The 14,985-nt window shown below is 39.8% G+C and overlaps 1 protein-coding gene across 1 annotated transcript in view; it reads right to left on the bottom strand.

Moving 5' to 3' along the window:
* Positions 1 to 10,936: 10,936 nt before the first annotated feature.
* frem2a (FRAS1 related extracellular matrix 2a) overlaps positions 10,937 to 14,985 on the bottom strand; it is a 301,376-nt gene continuing 297,327 nt past the window's right edge. The window contains 1 exon segment of the mRNA XM_034178287.1: positions 10,937 to 11,550. Coding sequence (XP_034034178.1) covers positions 11,005 to 11,550 — 546 coding nt within the window. The 3' untranslated portion in view covers positions 10,937 to 11,004.

The raw sequence follows: 14,985 nt of genomic DNA, 5'->3' as shown, positions 1-14,985 counted from the left end.
GAACGCTGATCTTTAAACACTGGATTGGTCACGACCCGCGCATACGTGAAGCCACCGGAAGTGTGTAATCCGCCATGTTGTCTCACCCATGAGCAAAGCGAGAACTTTTCATATGTTGCTCATCTGAAATTAAAAAATCTATTCTGATAGGTCAGTGAGAATTATTCCTCAGCTTTGAAAAGTCCATCCCCTCAACTTCTTAAACGTTGTTCCTCAAAAACAGTAAATGCTATCCTGACGTTGTAATTCCCCAATTACAAGTAAGACGTTTAAATTGGAAAGTGCCCCGAAACGGCTATACTAAAATATGAAATGGGGTGAAATGGAGCCAAATAATCACGAAATTGGGGTAAAAAGTAAGGAAATGGAGCAGACTGACTCAGACTGACTCCAAATATAATTAAATATGATTCACTTAATTACTTTTTATTATTTTTATTGTTGTATTTGTCCTGGCGACCCTCCTGTCTTGTGCACCAACAGCATTTCCTGTATATTCGTTTTGTGAATTGTTCTGTAATTTATGTCTGTATCATGGCCCAAGCAAGGGGTCACCCCTTTGAGTCTGGTCTGCTTGAGATTTCTTCCTCAGAGGGAGTTTTTCCTTACCACTGTTGCTCTGGGGTTTAGTAAGGTTAGACCTTACTTGTGTGAAGCGCCTTGAGGCAACGCTGTTGTGATTTGGCGCTATACAAATGAAAATAAATTGAAAAATTATTTTTAAGTGAAATGGAGCGAAATGGGGACTGATAATAACAAAACGGGGTAAAACGTAACAAAATGGAGCAGAGTGACCCAGACTAACTCCAAATATGATTAAATATGATTCAATTAATTACTTTTATTTAATTATTTTTCAGCGAAATGGGGCTGATAACAACGACACAGGGGTTAAATGTAGCGAAATGGAGCAGACTGACCCATTGACTGAAGTTTCATCTCTTGAACGCCAGATGGCGCACCTGCCCCTACTACATGTACTGAGCGCATCTCACAAAAACAAAAGCTAAACAATTAAATAAAAGTAATTATTTGGAGTCAGTCTGGTTCATTGTGCTCCATTTCGTTACATTTTATAATTCCAACTCATCAGCACCTCCGGACACCACTTACGATGTGTCTGAAGTGTGACATCACATATCCATAACAATGTTCAAGCTGGTTATACTTTCAAAACGGTCATTTTGTGTTTTAAAGCCCAATTTTGGGCAATGTGTGGATATTTTTCATCCTTGTGCACCGTGGTAATGGGTGTCAAACTGAGTGTGAAACTGATTCTGGAAAGTGCCAAGAGGGTACAGGTTTTCACCCACTCAACCATGTGATTTCACTGATTAATGTCACTTTGACTGGATGAGTTAACCTCAGACTGGGAGCAATGTGAGAGTCATGTTTTCTGACTTCTCCAGTGCCTTCAACACAATTCAGCCATCACTACTCAGGGGGAAGCTGGAAGGAGCTGTCGACTGTCACCTGGCTGCATGGACCAACTACCTCACCAGACTGCAGTGAGGCTTCACGACTGTGTGTCTGATGTGGTAGTCTGCAACACGGGGGTCTCCTTTCCTCTTCACGTTGTACACATCAGACTTCAGCTACAACACGGACAGTTGTCATCTCCAGACGTTTTCCAATGACACAGCCATCGTCAGACGTGTGTCTGAGGGGAACGATCTGGAGTACAGGGAGATCATCACCGACTTTGTGGCCTGGTGTGAACTGAACCAGCTGTGCATCAACGCTCACAAGACAAAGGAGGTGGTGATTGAGTTCAGAAGGAATGCTCCTCAGATTGTGCCTGTGAACATCCAGGGCTTGGACATAGAGACTGTGGAGGACTGCAAATACCTGGGTCCAGACTGGACTTGACACACACAATACAGATATCCTGTACAAGAAGGGCCAAAGTCATCTTCACCTGCTGAGGTGACTGAGGTCCTTTGGTGTGTGCAAGACACTTCTGAATTTTATGCTGTGGTCTGCTGGGGCTGTGGAAGTTTAGAGATGGGCATGATTGTGCTTCATTACATGTACATCTGTGCAATTTATCATGCAGTAATTTTTACTATATCAATACATATTTACTTATATTCTATTTTTACATAGTCTGTTCACACAAGTATTTATGTATTCACCAGCAAACATTGCAGTATATTTTAGCCAACTTTCTTTAATGTAAAATTTTTTTTTCTTTACTACTGTACAACTTTTGCTGCTGCAACAAGTGATTTTCCCCTTTGTGGGATCAATGAAGTTTATCTTATCTTAACCATTGAAATCACCTGTTGGAGTTGGTGGTTTAAAGAAAACTTGCACCCTCTTGACCATTTTTGGAATCAGTTTGACACTATTGCAAACAAATAAGGTGAATATTCACTTTCTTTATGCCTGGGCTGCTACAAAATCCATCGCTATTCATAAAGGGGTCTATGTGCAGAAAGAGCCACGTGACATTCTAAAATACAAAGCACAATATGTGTGGACAAAGGAAGAAATGGAGAGCTTCTGAAACCTTCGAAGAGATGGCATGATGGCAATAATGGATGTAAAAAAAAAGAACCCAAAGAAATGCCAATATTGACCATGACTGGTACATCACCATGACTATATTGGAATGATAGTTATTCCGAGAGTACAATTTTCCTTTTCAACAAGCATAGATAAATTTCAGGTGACACAAACATCCAAGGACCACCTGCAAGAAACACAACAGTAGGGCATATTCTGAGATCAGGAAACTACAAACTCTTGTTCTAAAAAATTGTCCTCTACAGCCAAAATGATTTCATGCTCTTAATCTTTGCAGGAGAATAAAGGCCCACTTCTTTTGAGTCCTGGTGCTTCCTATACTGTATGGTTGTGAGATTTGGACATATAACCAGTGACCAGTGTTGCATAACATGGTAGCACCATGTTCCAAAAATAAATGTGACTTATATCCCAGTGTGATTTGTATATTTGTTTCCCTCTTCGTGAAACATTTTTTGACAGATGTGTCTAATACTCCAGTGTGACATGCATTTATATTCTGGAAAATACAGTAATTACAGTTGACCAAACCATCATGCTTCCTAGCTTGAGTGAACAGTGATGTTCTCCTTATTGTCTTTCCACATCAGTCCTGTTAATCCAATGTGACTCACTGCTGCTTTGACAATAAGTTGCATTTTGTCATTTCACTTCTCTTCAGTCATGCTGTTAATCACTGTGCATGTCCCCAAAGCCTTGTCATCCACAAACATCCTATCACTTATTATTTTAGAATAATAGGATATTTGTCACTTGTTATTTGACTTTGCTCTTGTGCCCCATCTTCCTTTCTTCAATCCCATTGTCCTCTTTCTTTGATGTTCTCACAGCTTCAGCATTACTGCCTCACACACTTTGTCACACTAGGACTTTCTCTACGGTCACAGTGCTTTTGATTGCATTCTTGTCTCACACTTCCCACGCTTGTGATCTCCACCACACCGTGCACACTTCATCTCACCCTTATAAGTTCTAGGTATCTGTCAAAATGTCTGGCATTTAATTACCTTCATGGCTTTGGCAAACACAGTCTTCATGGGAAGCTCAAAAACCAAGAAGGTGTAGTTTCTCTCGTAGCCCTTTTGCACTCTTTTTGTTGCAATCAATATTTGAACATGCATTATTTACCTCCCTCCCTTCTTCAGTTCCTCTATACCTCTCCCTGGGAAGACTCCTTTACTCAGACCACTCCTCCTGCTACCAAGATCAAAAGGCCCATGGTTTACATTTAAAGGTGCTAAAAATGCCATTTTAAACTGTTAGATATATTTGTGTGTTCAATTCTGATTTAATTTATGTTTTCCATAGTTGTTTTAGCATTAAGGTAGATTTTTTTATACTTGGGATTATGTTTTTAGTTTTTATTCTTATTCTCACTTTCCTTTGTTCTCTTGGTATGTGCATGTTGAACTGTATTTAACCAATGTGTACCATTTAAGACAAAGAGAGTTAAGTTACAATTATAAATTATATGTCTCCCGTTACTGTGCGGGTCTCGGGCAGGGGGTTGGACCTCCCTCAAATGCTCCCAGTGACCAATAAGAGAAGGATTTTGCGATATAAGTCCATCTTTGTCACGCATATGTAATCCTGTATAAAAACTGCTTGTGTCCCTTTTTCAGGGTTCTGTAAGAGCGGATCTCATCTGTCAGAGAAGTTCTTGCAGGGCCCAGGCCTGATTATTTTTGCTGTGACTTTGATTAAATTTAAAAGTGCGGAATAGTTTGAGTTTGTACCTTGTGACGGGCAATATTACAGAAAGAACTGGGGGAAGAAATAACAAAACTTTAATCAAGCAGACAACACTTATTTTATAAGTAAACATTTTGTGGCTTAATGGTGCCTTGTACAGATAATGAAGTAATACTCCTTCTGTGCGTGTTGTTATCTGAGCTTTTCTTTTCCTTGTTTGCATAAAACTAGAGTGGACGTGTGCACACATTTATTGCATCTGAGTTCTGTCCTATAAAAATGCTGCCCCCTCCCATGTTTATAAAGAGACAAAAACATGGTCAGACTCAATTCGACATGTTTGTTTTTTCTGACATAGAGTGCCCGTGGAGTTGCTAAATGGCTAAACTAGTATTCCTTCTCCTCGATGGAGGAGCGAGAGTTCGGGAGGAGTGGCTGAAGGGAAACCGGCGTTTTGGTTTGAGATACTGGTCTTTGTAGGATATGCAGATATAAGCTTGAAATTTCAAGGTCAGTAAGGTCATGTGGCATGAAAGGCGATATATGATTTTACATTAAAATGTTGTAGTAACCATGGGTGTATCCTTAACAAGTTCCTTGAAATATACCCTGTATAACATAACCATTAGGTCTGTTGAAGCTGACCTGTGACATTTATTTTTATCCAGGTTTTCTAAAAATCAGATCACCTTCCTTTGCCGTACCATGTAGTGGACATAAGTTAAAACAATATTTAATTAAATCTGAAATTTAATTAAATACCTCGAAAGGTGCACCACCTGCTTAGAAGCAGGAAGCATAATGTTAAGTTCGATATTAATTAGTCTTTGATGTGAAAGGCATACATATGATTGATACAACTGAACACAAGACAAACCTACTGGCATAATATTCACTAATTTTATTTACATATATACAGGTGCAAACAAATGTGACTGATATTTTGACAATATGGGCAATGATTCATAGTTTTATTACTAAGATCATATGGTGAAGATGAGATGTGAAAAGTAAGGAAAAAGAAAAGAATGAGGCACTAAATATAGAAATTAATAACAACAGTTCTAGTTAGAATTTAACAATGAATTTTGGGTTCAAAAGTTATCGTTATTATTATTAAGAAAATTAAAGAAAGAAAACGACTTTGCATCACTGACAGGAAAGACCATCAGAACAGTTGAAGGTTCACTTATCTGGCTGCTTTGGATCGAGTGGAGTGAAAAGGGTTTGGTCCAGTCTAATCTGGTGAGGTTTCTTGATTGGCTCTTTGCTGGCCTCCTTTGATCCTTTGTTGCTGTAAAAAAAAAAAAAAAATGCTCCTGTGGCTTCCAAAACTTGTGGAAGATCAATTTAAAGTCTTTGCAAAAATTTAGGAAAAAAGTTCAAGGGTTTGCAAAGAAAGTTGTGGGGAAAATTAAAGTTAATCAAAACACTTTTGGCACTGAGTGGAAAATGAAGAATTTGGAGACCTGCAAATGTGCGCTTAATTTGAAAAACTCATGCAGAAAGTTGTCTTCAAAATGCAGAGAACTTGACTCAGGCCTTAAAGTTATTGGCAAAAGTTACATTCCAGGCTATGGCTAACATAAAAAGCGAGATTAAAACAAAAGAAACAATGAAACAAAAGCCAGGAGCTAAGACTAAGGACTTATAAAACTGGAGTGTCACAGAAAGCTAAGAGCTGAAGAAGTCCAGGGAAAAAGCTAGAGAAGTGAGCAATTCTTTGTTTCAGTGTCGTTTAAAGAGGCTTTGCATGTGGTCTTAAGCTCCGCCCACTTGGCATCAGATTGCTTCTAAAACAAAGCTATTTGAAAAACACATCTGATACAGTAAATGACAAATGTATACCTTCTTTCCTCTTTGGCTCACAAATATATAAACTGTTGGTCATCTTCTAAACCCATCCTAGAAAAAGGAATCGATTAACAGAAACACTGTTTTCCATGACGATACATTAATTATTCTTTGTCTTTGGTTAACTATAATAACAGGAAAACAAATTATATTTTCTCTCTTTTCTTTGTTAAAAGAAAGAATATTCATGTATTGAGGGGTCCATGTCCTTCCTCAAGGTAGCACTGTGATTCCATCCCAATGTTGGTTGGTTTTATGACATCTGACCTTTTGCCATCTGGCTGGCTGAGCTTCTAGGTTTATTAGGATGTTATCTGTACGACGTGTCCAGTTGGGGTCTGGGCATTCTCTGAATTGGACAGGTAAACTGTGTAATAAATTCAGATTGAACTGGGGTTGCCTGGAACAGTTTCAACAAGTGTCTTTGAGCCACAGGGACTGTTCATTGAAGCTTTCCAGAGGCATCGCAAATTCAGCCAGGAAATGTTTGGAAGACTGGTCACTTTGCGAGAAGGGAAGATTTTGGTGCAGGGTGATAGCACAGAGTCAGTCCAATGTCACACATTCCAACCTTCAGATTGTCTGGGAAGTCCAGTTCTCTGTTAAAGGTGGAAAGTGAGGCAACTATTGATTCTGTAAAGATATGTCTCTGGTCATATTCACTACACCTGAAACATTCAAACAAATTTTGGTCCAAATTGGTTCAAAACAATTCCAGTTATTTTGGCAAAAGATGGATGGATGCTCAGGATCAGGAACAATACCCCTGATAAACCAATCACAACTTAAAGTAAGCAATAATGTTTATTCTTAAATACATAAACATAAAAACCAGTTCATATAAAGACAAGTGGATATCAAGTTTTGATTGTGTTAAAACTGTAGCATATATGTGACGAATATGGTGTACATTACATTGCATAGCTTGGCTCGGTGTGTGATCTGCACGACAAAAAATGCATCTGATTTCAGACATGTATTATTTCCAAATTCATTGTGGCTAATTTATCTTCAGCAGACTACTGAGCTGTTCAATTTAAACCCTTACATGCTGCACCGGCTGCAGCTCATAAAAATAGATTCATCAGCTTGAAAAATGTGGAAATTATTGGACAACAATTACGAACAACAGTGTAATAACACTTATATTAGGAGTAATGATCTTCACTGTACATCCAAAATAGAATAAAACAGAAGCAGCACCTGTAAAGAAGACATTTTACCAGTGACATTAACAACATAACGATAATACAGCCATCAAACTTAATACAAATATCTTTCATGGTGAATTATTGATTTGTAAGCAGTCCCACGTTAGTCGTGACTGAAAAACACTATAAAAGTAGAATGTAGACACTAAAACACTTGCACATGAATACAGTTTCATGTTCACAGCACCACACTAATTAATTCTGTTTGATCGAAGACAGTCAATTGTGTTACAAAGCACAGTTCATACTCTGTAACAAAAATAACTCTTGAGATGAGTGTCGTCACACATATTTTACTTAAACAGTGCCAATTTCAAATGCTGTGAGCCCTGCTGCATTATTTAAAATAAATGTGATACTATGAGAGACACAGTGATGTCACAACGCAGTCAGGACGAAATCCAATGAAGGCTATGGGATTGCTCATGCAGTGGTGTAAACAAGCAATACAGTTAATATTTTGATGACAATCATCGTAATAACAAAAATACAGTGTGAGAAAGTAATTCTAGCAGTTGTTCAGCAAATCAAGTAAAACCCTCTACATAAATGAAACTGCAGTAATAGACACAATGCATGACTAACATGTCTGGGTGGTTAATAATCCGGTTGTATTCCTCACATTGTCTAATTTGATCATCCTTTAGTTTCAGATCCCAGACTGTAAGTGCATAGCATCTTTTGTTTCATTGTGACCCACAATCGCTGCTCCTCTGTGGGTCAAACCATTTGCTTTCTGAAAAAAAAGAGTTCATCCAGAAAGAAAATTCATCAGCAACCACAAATATTTTAGAGCTCAACACCCATGCCTAGGATTCAAACTTTAATTAATGATCTTACACTGAAAAAACAGAGTTGGACCAATTTTAAAATGTGCTTCTAGTATTAACAATCAGATGGCAACCCAATCTTATGCCAGTTTGTGATGGCAACACAAAAAGTGATTTCGTCTATTAGTTTGTGATACCGTAACGATAATGTAATACATTCTGCAATGATATCACATTATTTTGAGATGGTATCACAAATTTGGGGTGGGGTTATTGTTAGGGTTATGGTTAAAAATAGTAAAATCAACTTGCGTCATAAAAATATGACACATTTCATGATGGTATCAGGACAAAAAGACTGAGACTGGGTTGTAAATGGATGAGGTTGATGGAAATTAACTCCATCCATCCATCCATTTTCTTCCGCTTTATCCGGAGTCAGGTCGTGGGGGCAGCAGCTCAAGCAAAGCCGCCCAGACCTCCCGATCCACACACACCTCCCCCAGCTCCTCCGGGGGAACCCCAAGGCGTTCCCAAGCCAGCCGAGAGATATAATCCTTCCAGCGTGTCCTGGGTCTTCCCCGGGGCCTCCTCCCAATGGGACGTGCCCGGAACACCTCTCCAGCGAGGCGTCCAGGGGGCATCCGGAAAAGATGCCCGAGCCACCTCAACTGACTCCTTTCGACGTGGAGGAGCAGCGGCTCGACTCCGAGCTCCTCCCGAGTGAACAAGCTCCTCACCCTATCTCTAAGGGTGCGCCCAGCCATCCTGCGGAGGAAACTCATCTCGGCCACTTGTACCCGCGATCTCGTTCTTTTGGTCATGAGCCAAATCTCATGACTAAATTAACTCAACAAATGAAATTTGCATAACCATCATTTGGATTACCTGAATTCACTTGCTTGTTCCCAGTTGAAGCAATTTAAGTAGGTTTTCTTTTTAACCAGTGCATAAGATTTGATGGATTTCTTAATGATATTATGAACATGATATTTTAGATACACAACTGTGCAAAAGCTTGAGGTACCATAGAATTTTGACCAAAATGTTTGATGTTTTTTCTTCATCAGTGTGTCAACAGAAAGTTCCCCCTCCCTCCTTTTTTGACAAATAAAATATGGACCTTTTGTTTATTTAAATAAAATATCAAAGATCATGTTACAAACCTCATTTTAAAAAAGACTGATGATCATTCAGTAATAAAATGTTCATAAAAATCTGATGAAATACAACCCAGTTTTCTTATTTATTTAACCTTTATTTAACCAGGTTAGCCCCGTTGAGATCGAGATCACTTTTACAAGGGAGGCCTGGACAATTTTGAAGGTTTCAATTCACCTAACCGGCATGTTTTTAGATGGGGAGGAAACCAGAGCACCCAGAGGAATCTCACACAAACACGGGGAGAACGTGCAAACTCCACACAGAAACGCCACAGGTGGGAACCGATCCCATGACCTTCTTGCTGTGAGGCAACAGCACTAACCACTAAGCCACCGTGCTGCCATAAACTGTAGGAGACCATCTATAAAAATGTGTTCGTAAAAGAAAAACGTGTACAGACATTTTTAAATGTATATTTATCCATTCATATTAGCTATTTAAAATTTGTCAAATTATTATTATTATAATTATTAATGTGTTTGTCTGTCTATATGTGGCCCTGTGATAGACTGGCATCCTACCCAGGGTGCTCCCCACCTCACGACCTATGACTTCTGGGATAGACTCCAGCCCCCCTGTGACACTTCATCGGAGTAAGCGGGTACAGAAATGAATGGATTATTATAGCCAAATTAATGTCCCTAGAGCTTTTGCACAGTAACTGTAATAGCCAATATTATACGTTTGTTTCATCATCAAATAACTGGGAGAAATATGTTTTCTTCAGATGTTGAAAAAGTATGATGTTATAAAATAATTACCAATCACTTGTAAGTTTAGGGTGTCTCTACAAAAATCACTGGCGTTTTAACAGACACACAAGTCTTACATAGGGTCCCTAAGGGACATTGGTGTCGGTGCTTAAATGGTAAATGGACTGCATTTATATAGCGCTTTTCCATCTGCATCAGACGCTCAAAGCGCTTTACAATAATGCCTCACATTCACCCCGATGTGAGGGTGCTGCCATACAAGGTGCTCACTACACACGGGAGCAATAGGGGATTAAAGACCTTGCCCAAGGGCCCTTAGTGATTTTCCAGTCAGGCTGGGATTTGAACCGAGGATCTTCTGGTCTCAAGCCCAACACCTTAACCACTAGACCATCACCTCCTCGGAATATGAGGTGCTTATCCTCAGATTCCATAGTGTGAAGTGGATAAGTGTCTATTATTCTCCCTGGATGGGACACAAGTCTTACGTCCCCAGACAAGGCTAGCACCCATTTCCAGCTGGGTGGACTGGGACAATGTAGATGAAGTGTAATGCCCAAGGACACAGGTAGCATGACCAAGAATCAAACCAAGATCAACATATGCAGTGTATTATGGACAGGCAACAGTCGATTGCCATGGGATTAAATATTCCTTTAAATGTAATACAGTGCACTTTCTATTTTTACCCAAGGTGCTCTACACCTGCAGCAAGAAATCACACATTTGACCTTTGTGACAGAAAGTGCTTGGAAAAAAATGTGCTCTCAGCGTTTGGGACTGTCCTGAAGGGATGTATGTGCTTCAGGCACTTTCACACTGTTACGACAGAAAGACTGAAAAGAAATAAGATAGCAGCACAGGTTGGAAAACAGAGACAGTGTGTGGAACTCTGAAGATGTTTTCTGTTGGTGATCTGCGTGCACAAAGCATCCAATAATAACACATACATAGCAATCATTATTTTTGGTGTACGGAAAGTAATTTAAGAAACAAAGTTTAATGTTTCCAAAATTTATAAAAGTGACACGTTATCTTTTTTCTCCATGTGTCCGTTATTGGATCCGTTGCTCAGACCTCTGAGCTGTTGTGACAGTCTTGCATCCTCACCACCAACATGGGTTCTGTACTGATAGATCCTTTCACCACCTCCTGCAACCCATTCCTCCATCCCTGTTTCCCGTCCTTCTGTCTGGATCTCAGCACAAGTACGAGGACAATAACCAAGAGGACAGTCAGCAGGATCCCCACCAATGCTCCTACCACAGTCACCAGACCAACACCTTCCACCTCTGCAGTCAGTTCTTTAGATTCAAGCCCATCAATATACGGCTCATTGGAGCCCTCTGCCCATTGCTTGGTGCGATCCAAAGTGATGTGCATGATATTGGTACCACGGTTGTTGTCACCGCCAATATTCTTGACTATCTTGGGGATGTGAGTGCTAGATGACCGTCTGAAGCGTTGATGTTTGACAATGGGTGTTAGAAAGGAGCTGTCACTCGTGGAAACCAAAGAGTGGGACTTTGAACTGCGCTTTCCGATTCCTTGATTGGCATTTGCTTTGGAACGGGCTGTATAAATGATGTGAATATACCACTCACAGCCTCCAGCAACCTGACAAAACCACCAAATCAGGCATATGTTAGAAACCAAAAAAAAAAACAAAAACACAAAAGAAAGCAAGAAACATATCAGTTGCCTAAAATCCTGTCATATCTTTGTCAGCAACATTTCCCCTGTGATTATTAGGGCAAGCACTGGAATAATGGAGCTCCTCAGTGAGCGTGACTGCGAACGCTCCAGAGATAACTGTAAAAAACTACTGTACATTCAGCTTTGAAATTCTGGATTCTGGTCAATACATGTGAGGATCAGCAAATCTCCCATTTTGGACCATGTTGGCATCTTAAGTAAGTAAGTCCCTTCGACTGCTCCCTTGTTTGCACTCGGGGTCGCCACAGCAAATCCAAGGTGGATCTGCATGTTGAATTGGCACAGGTTTTACGCCGGATGCCCTTCCTGACGCAACTCCACATTACATGGAGAAATGTGGCAGGGGTGGGATTTGAACCCGGAACCTTCTGCACTGAAACCAAGTGCATTAACCACTTGGCCACCACCCCTGCTTCAGATAATATGAACAGTAACACAAAAAAATGTTAAATCATGGTTAGTGGTTGGGTGGAGCCATTTAATGGCAAACAACAGTGTTTACTCTTTTAAAATCATAATGACAACAGAATCTACCCAAATGAACCTGATCAAAAGTTTACATACCCCTGTTCTTAATACTGTGTGTTGCTCCCTTTAACATCAATGACAGCTTGGAGTCTTTTGTGGTAGTTGTGGACGAGGCTCTCTGATGGTAAAGCTGCCACTGAATATGTTTTGGACTTTATTTACATCAATTATGAAGAAATACAAACAATATGGAACTTTATGGTAAATCTGCATGGAGTAGACAGTTCTCAAAAACTGAGTGACTGTGCAAGAAGTAGAAGAGTGAGGAAAGCCACCAAGACACCCAGACAACCCAGAAGTTGTTATAGGCTTACGTGGCTGTGATTGGAGAAATTATGCACAGTGCAAGCTTTACATTTTGTTTCACCAGTTATCCATTTTCATGATGAAGTGGTATAGAGGAGGATTTTCTTAAAAAGAAGACCTGAAAGTTTAGCTACAAATTGCCAGAAGGCACGTCTGAGATGCAAGCGTGGATTTGATCTGTTTTGGTGAAAGAAAATCTAAGAGTAGCTAAGCTAAGAGTAGTGATACAAAATGCAAAGCTTGCACTGTGCAGTTTCTCCAATCACAGAAGGCTCCGGGTTCAAATCCCACCCCTGCCATTTCTCCATGTAATGTGGAGTTGTGTCAGGAAGGGCATCTGGCGTAAAACCTGTGCCAGTTCAACATGCAGATCCACCTTGGATTTGCTGTGGTGACCCCAAGTGCAAAACAAGGGAGCAGCCGAAGGGACTTACTTTACTATATATACAGTAGTGTTCAGAATAATAGTAGTGCTATGTGACTAAAAAGATTAATCCAGGTTTTGAGTATATTTCTTATTGTTACATGGGAAACAAGGTACCAGTAGATTCAGTAGATTCTCACAAATCCAACAAGACCAAGCATTCATGATATGCACACTCTTAAGGCTATGAAATTGGGCTATTAGTAAAAAAATGTAGAAAAAGGGGGTGTTCACAATAATAGTAGTGTGGCATTCAGTCAGTGAGTTTGTCAGTTTTGTGGAACAAACAGGTGTGAATCAGGTGTCCCCTATTTAAGGATGAAGCCAGCACCTGTTGAACATGCTTTTCTCTTTGAAAGCCTGAGGAAAATGGGACGTTCAAGACATTGTTCAGAAGAACAGCGTAGTTTTATTAAAAAGTTGACTGGAGAGGGTAAAACGTATACGCAGGTGCCAAAAATTATAGGCTGTTCATCTACAATGCTCTCCAGTGCTTTAAAATGGACCAAAAAAAAAAACCAGACACGTGGAAGAAAACGGAAAACAACCATCAAAATGGATAGAAGAATAAACAGAAAGGCAAAGGCTCACCCATTGATCAGCTCCAGGATGATCAAAGACAGTCTGGAGTTACCTGTAAGTGCTGTGACAGTTAGAAGACGTCTGTGTGAAGCTAATTTATTTGCAAGAATCCCCTGCAAAGTCCCTCTGTTAAATAAAAGACTTGCAGAAGAGGTTACAAATTGCCAAAGAACACATCAACTGGCCTAAAGAGAGATGGAGGAATATTTTGTGGATTGATGAGAGTAAAACTGTTCTTTTTTGGTCCAAGGGCCGCAGACAATTTGTGAGACGACCGTCAGTTTGTGAGGGTTCACAGTGAAGACAGTGAAGCATGGTGGTGCAAGCATCATGATATGGCCATGTTTCTCCTACTATGGTGTTGGGCCTATATATCGCATACCAGGCAAGGGAGTAACTTTGATTTTGATATTGGTGGGGACACAAAAGTGCTCCAAGACAAAGATTTTTTTTTTTTTTGCATTACCAATCATAAGTTCATGTCATGCAAATGTTAAGGTTAACAAGCCATCCCAATGGTTAGGGAGTTGGTCTTTCAATCACAGGGTTGCAGGCTCAAATCCCAACCTTACCTCTCTTTACACCTCCATCCATGACTGGAGTGACCTTGAGCAAAGCAACTAACCCAACATTGCTCCAGCTATACATTTAAATTGAATTCATCAAGGATGGATATTTAACACGAAGTATTGCAGTAACCCTATCTGCTAGTGTTGTGACGTTCGTGAATAGGGATGGGTATTGATAAGAGTTTATCGATATCGAAGCCATTATCAATTCTGCTTATCGATCCGATTCCTTATCAATTCCCTTATCGATACTTTGTGAATTTTGTACTAAAAGTAGTCTTTACAGGTTTTCTATGTATTTCATTGAGTCTTAAAGTAAATAAATATGAAATTGGTCACTGTATCCTTGATCTCTGGACATAAATAAAAATAAACAAAACGGTGTTTCGCTTTGAAGTTATTAATTCCGACTGGACTCTATCATTCTAACTTGACTTGGCAGAGAGCCGCGCAGCGTTTGGAGCTGTGTGAACAGAACGGAGGACGATTCTCGTTTCTTTCTCGCAACAAGACAGGAGTCCCAGTTAGTAACTTTAATCTGCACAAAAGTGACTCACGATTGACATATTCAGGGATGAAAGTGACGAAAAACAAAAAAAAGTTGAAACCCAAAATTACCCCCCAACACCACTTGCACGAAAATGAATTCTAGAAGCTGTGAAATGCAATCTGGGACTATTCCAGACAATAAACTGCAGTGAGTGCAGCATCCATTTAGTGAGAAAAAAACCCAACTTTCCTTCTTCAAATTCATTCCAGTAATATTCTGCTCTTACTAGGATGCAGCAGTTTTCTAGCTTGGCAGATAGTTCTGGAGGAAATCACTGAAGAAATTAACAAACCAAAAATATGGTTTGACCGAAACAAATTATCATTAAACTTAAATAAGACAGGGATGAAATGGAGGTGTAAGAGTCACTAGGTGTT

This window comes from Thalassophryne amazonica, chromosome 9 (genome assembly GCF_902500255.1).
Source record: "Thalassophryne amazonica chromosome 9, fThaAma1.1, whole genome shotgun sequence".
NCBI lineage: Eukaryota > Metazoa > Chordata > Actinopteri > Batrachoidiformes > Batrachoididae > Thalassophryne > Thalassophryne amazonica.
Note: the sequence above shows the minus strand (reverse complement) of the source record. Positions and strands in the feature narration are given on the sequence as shown.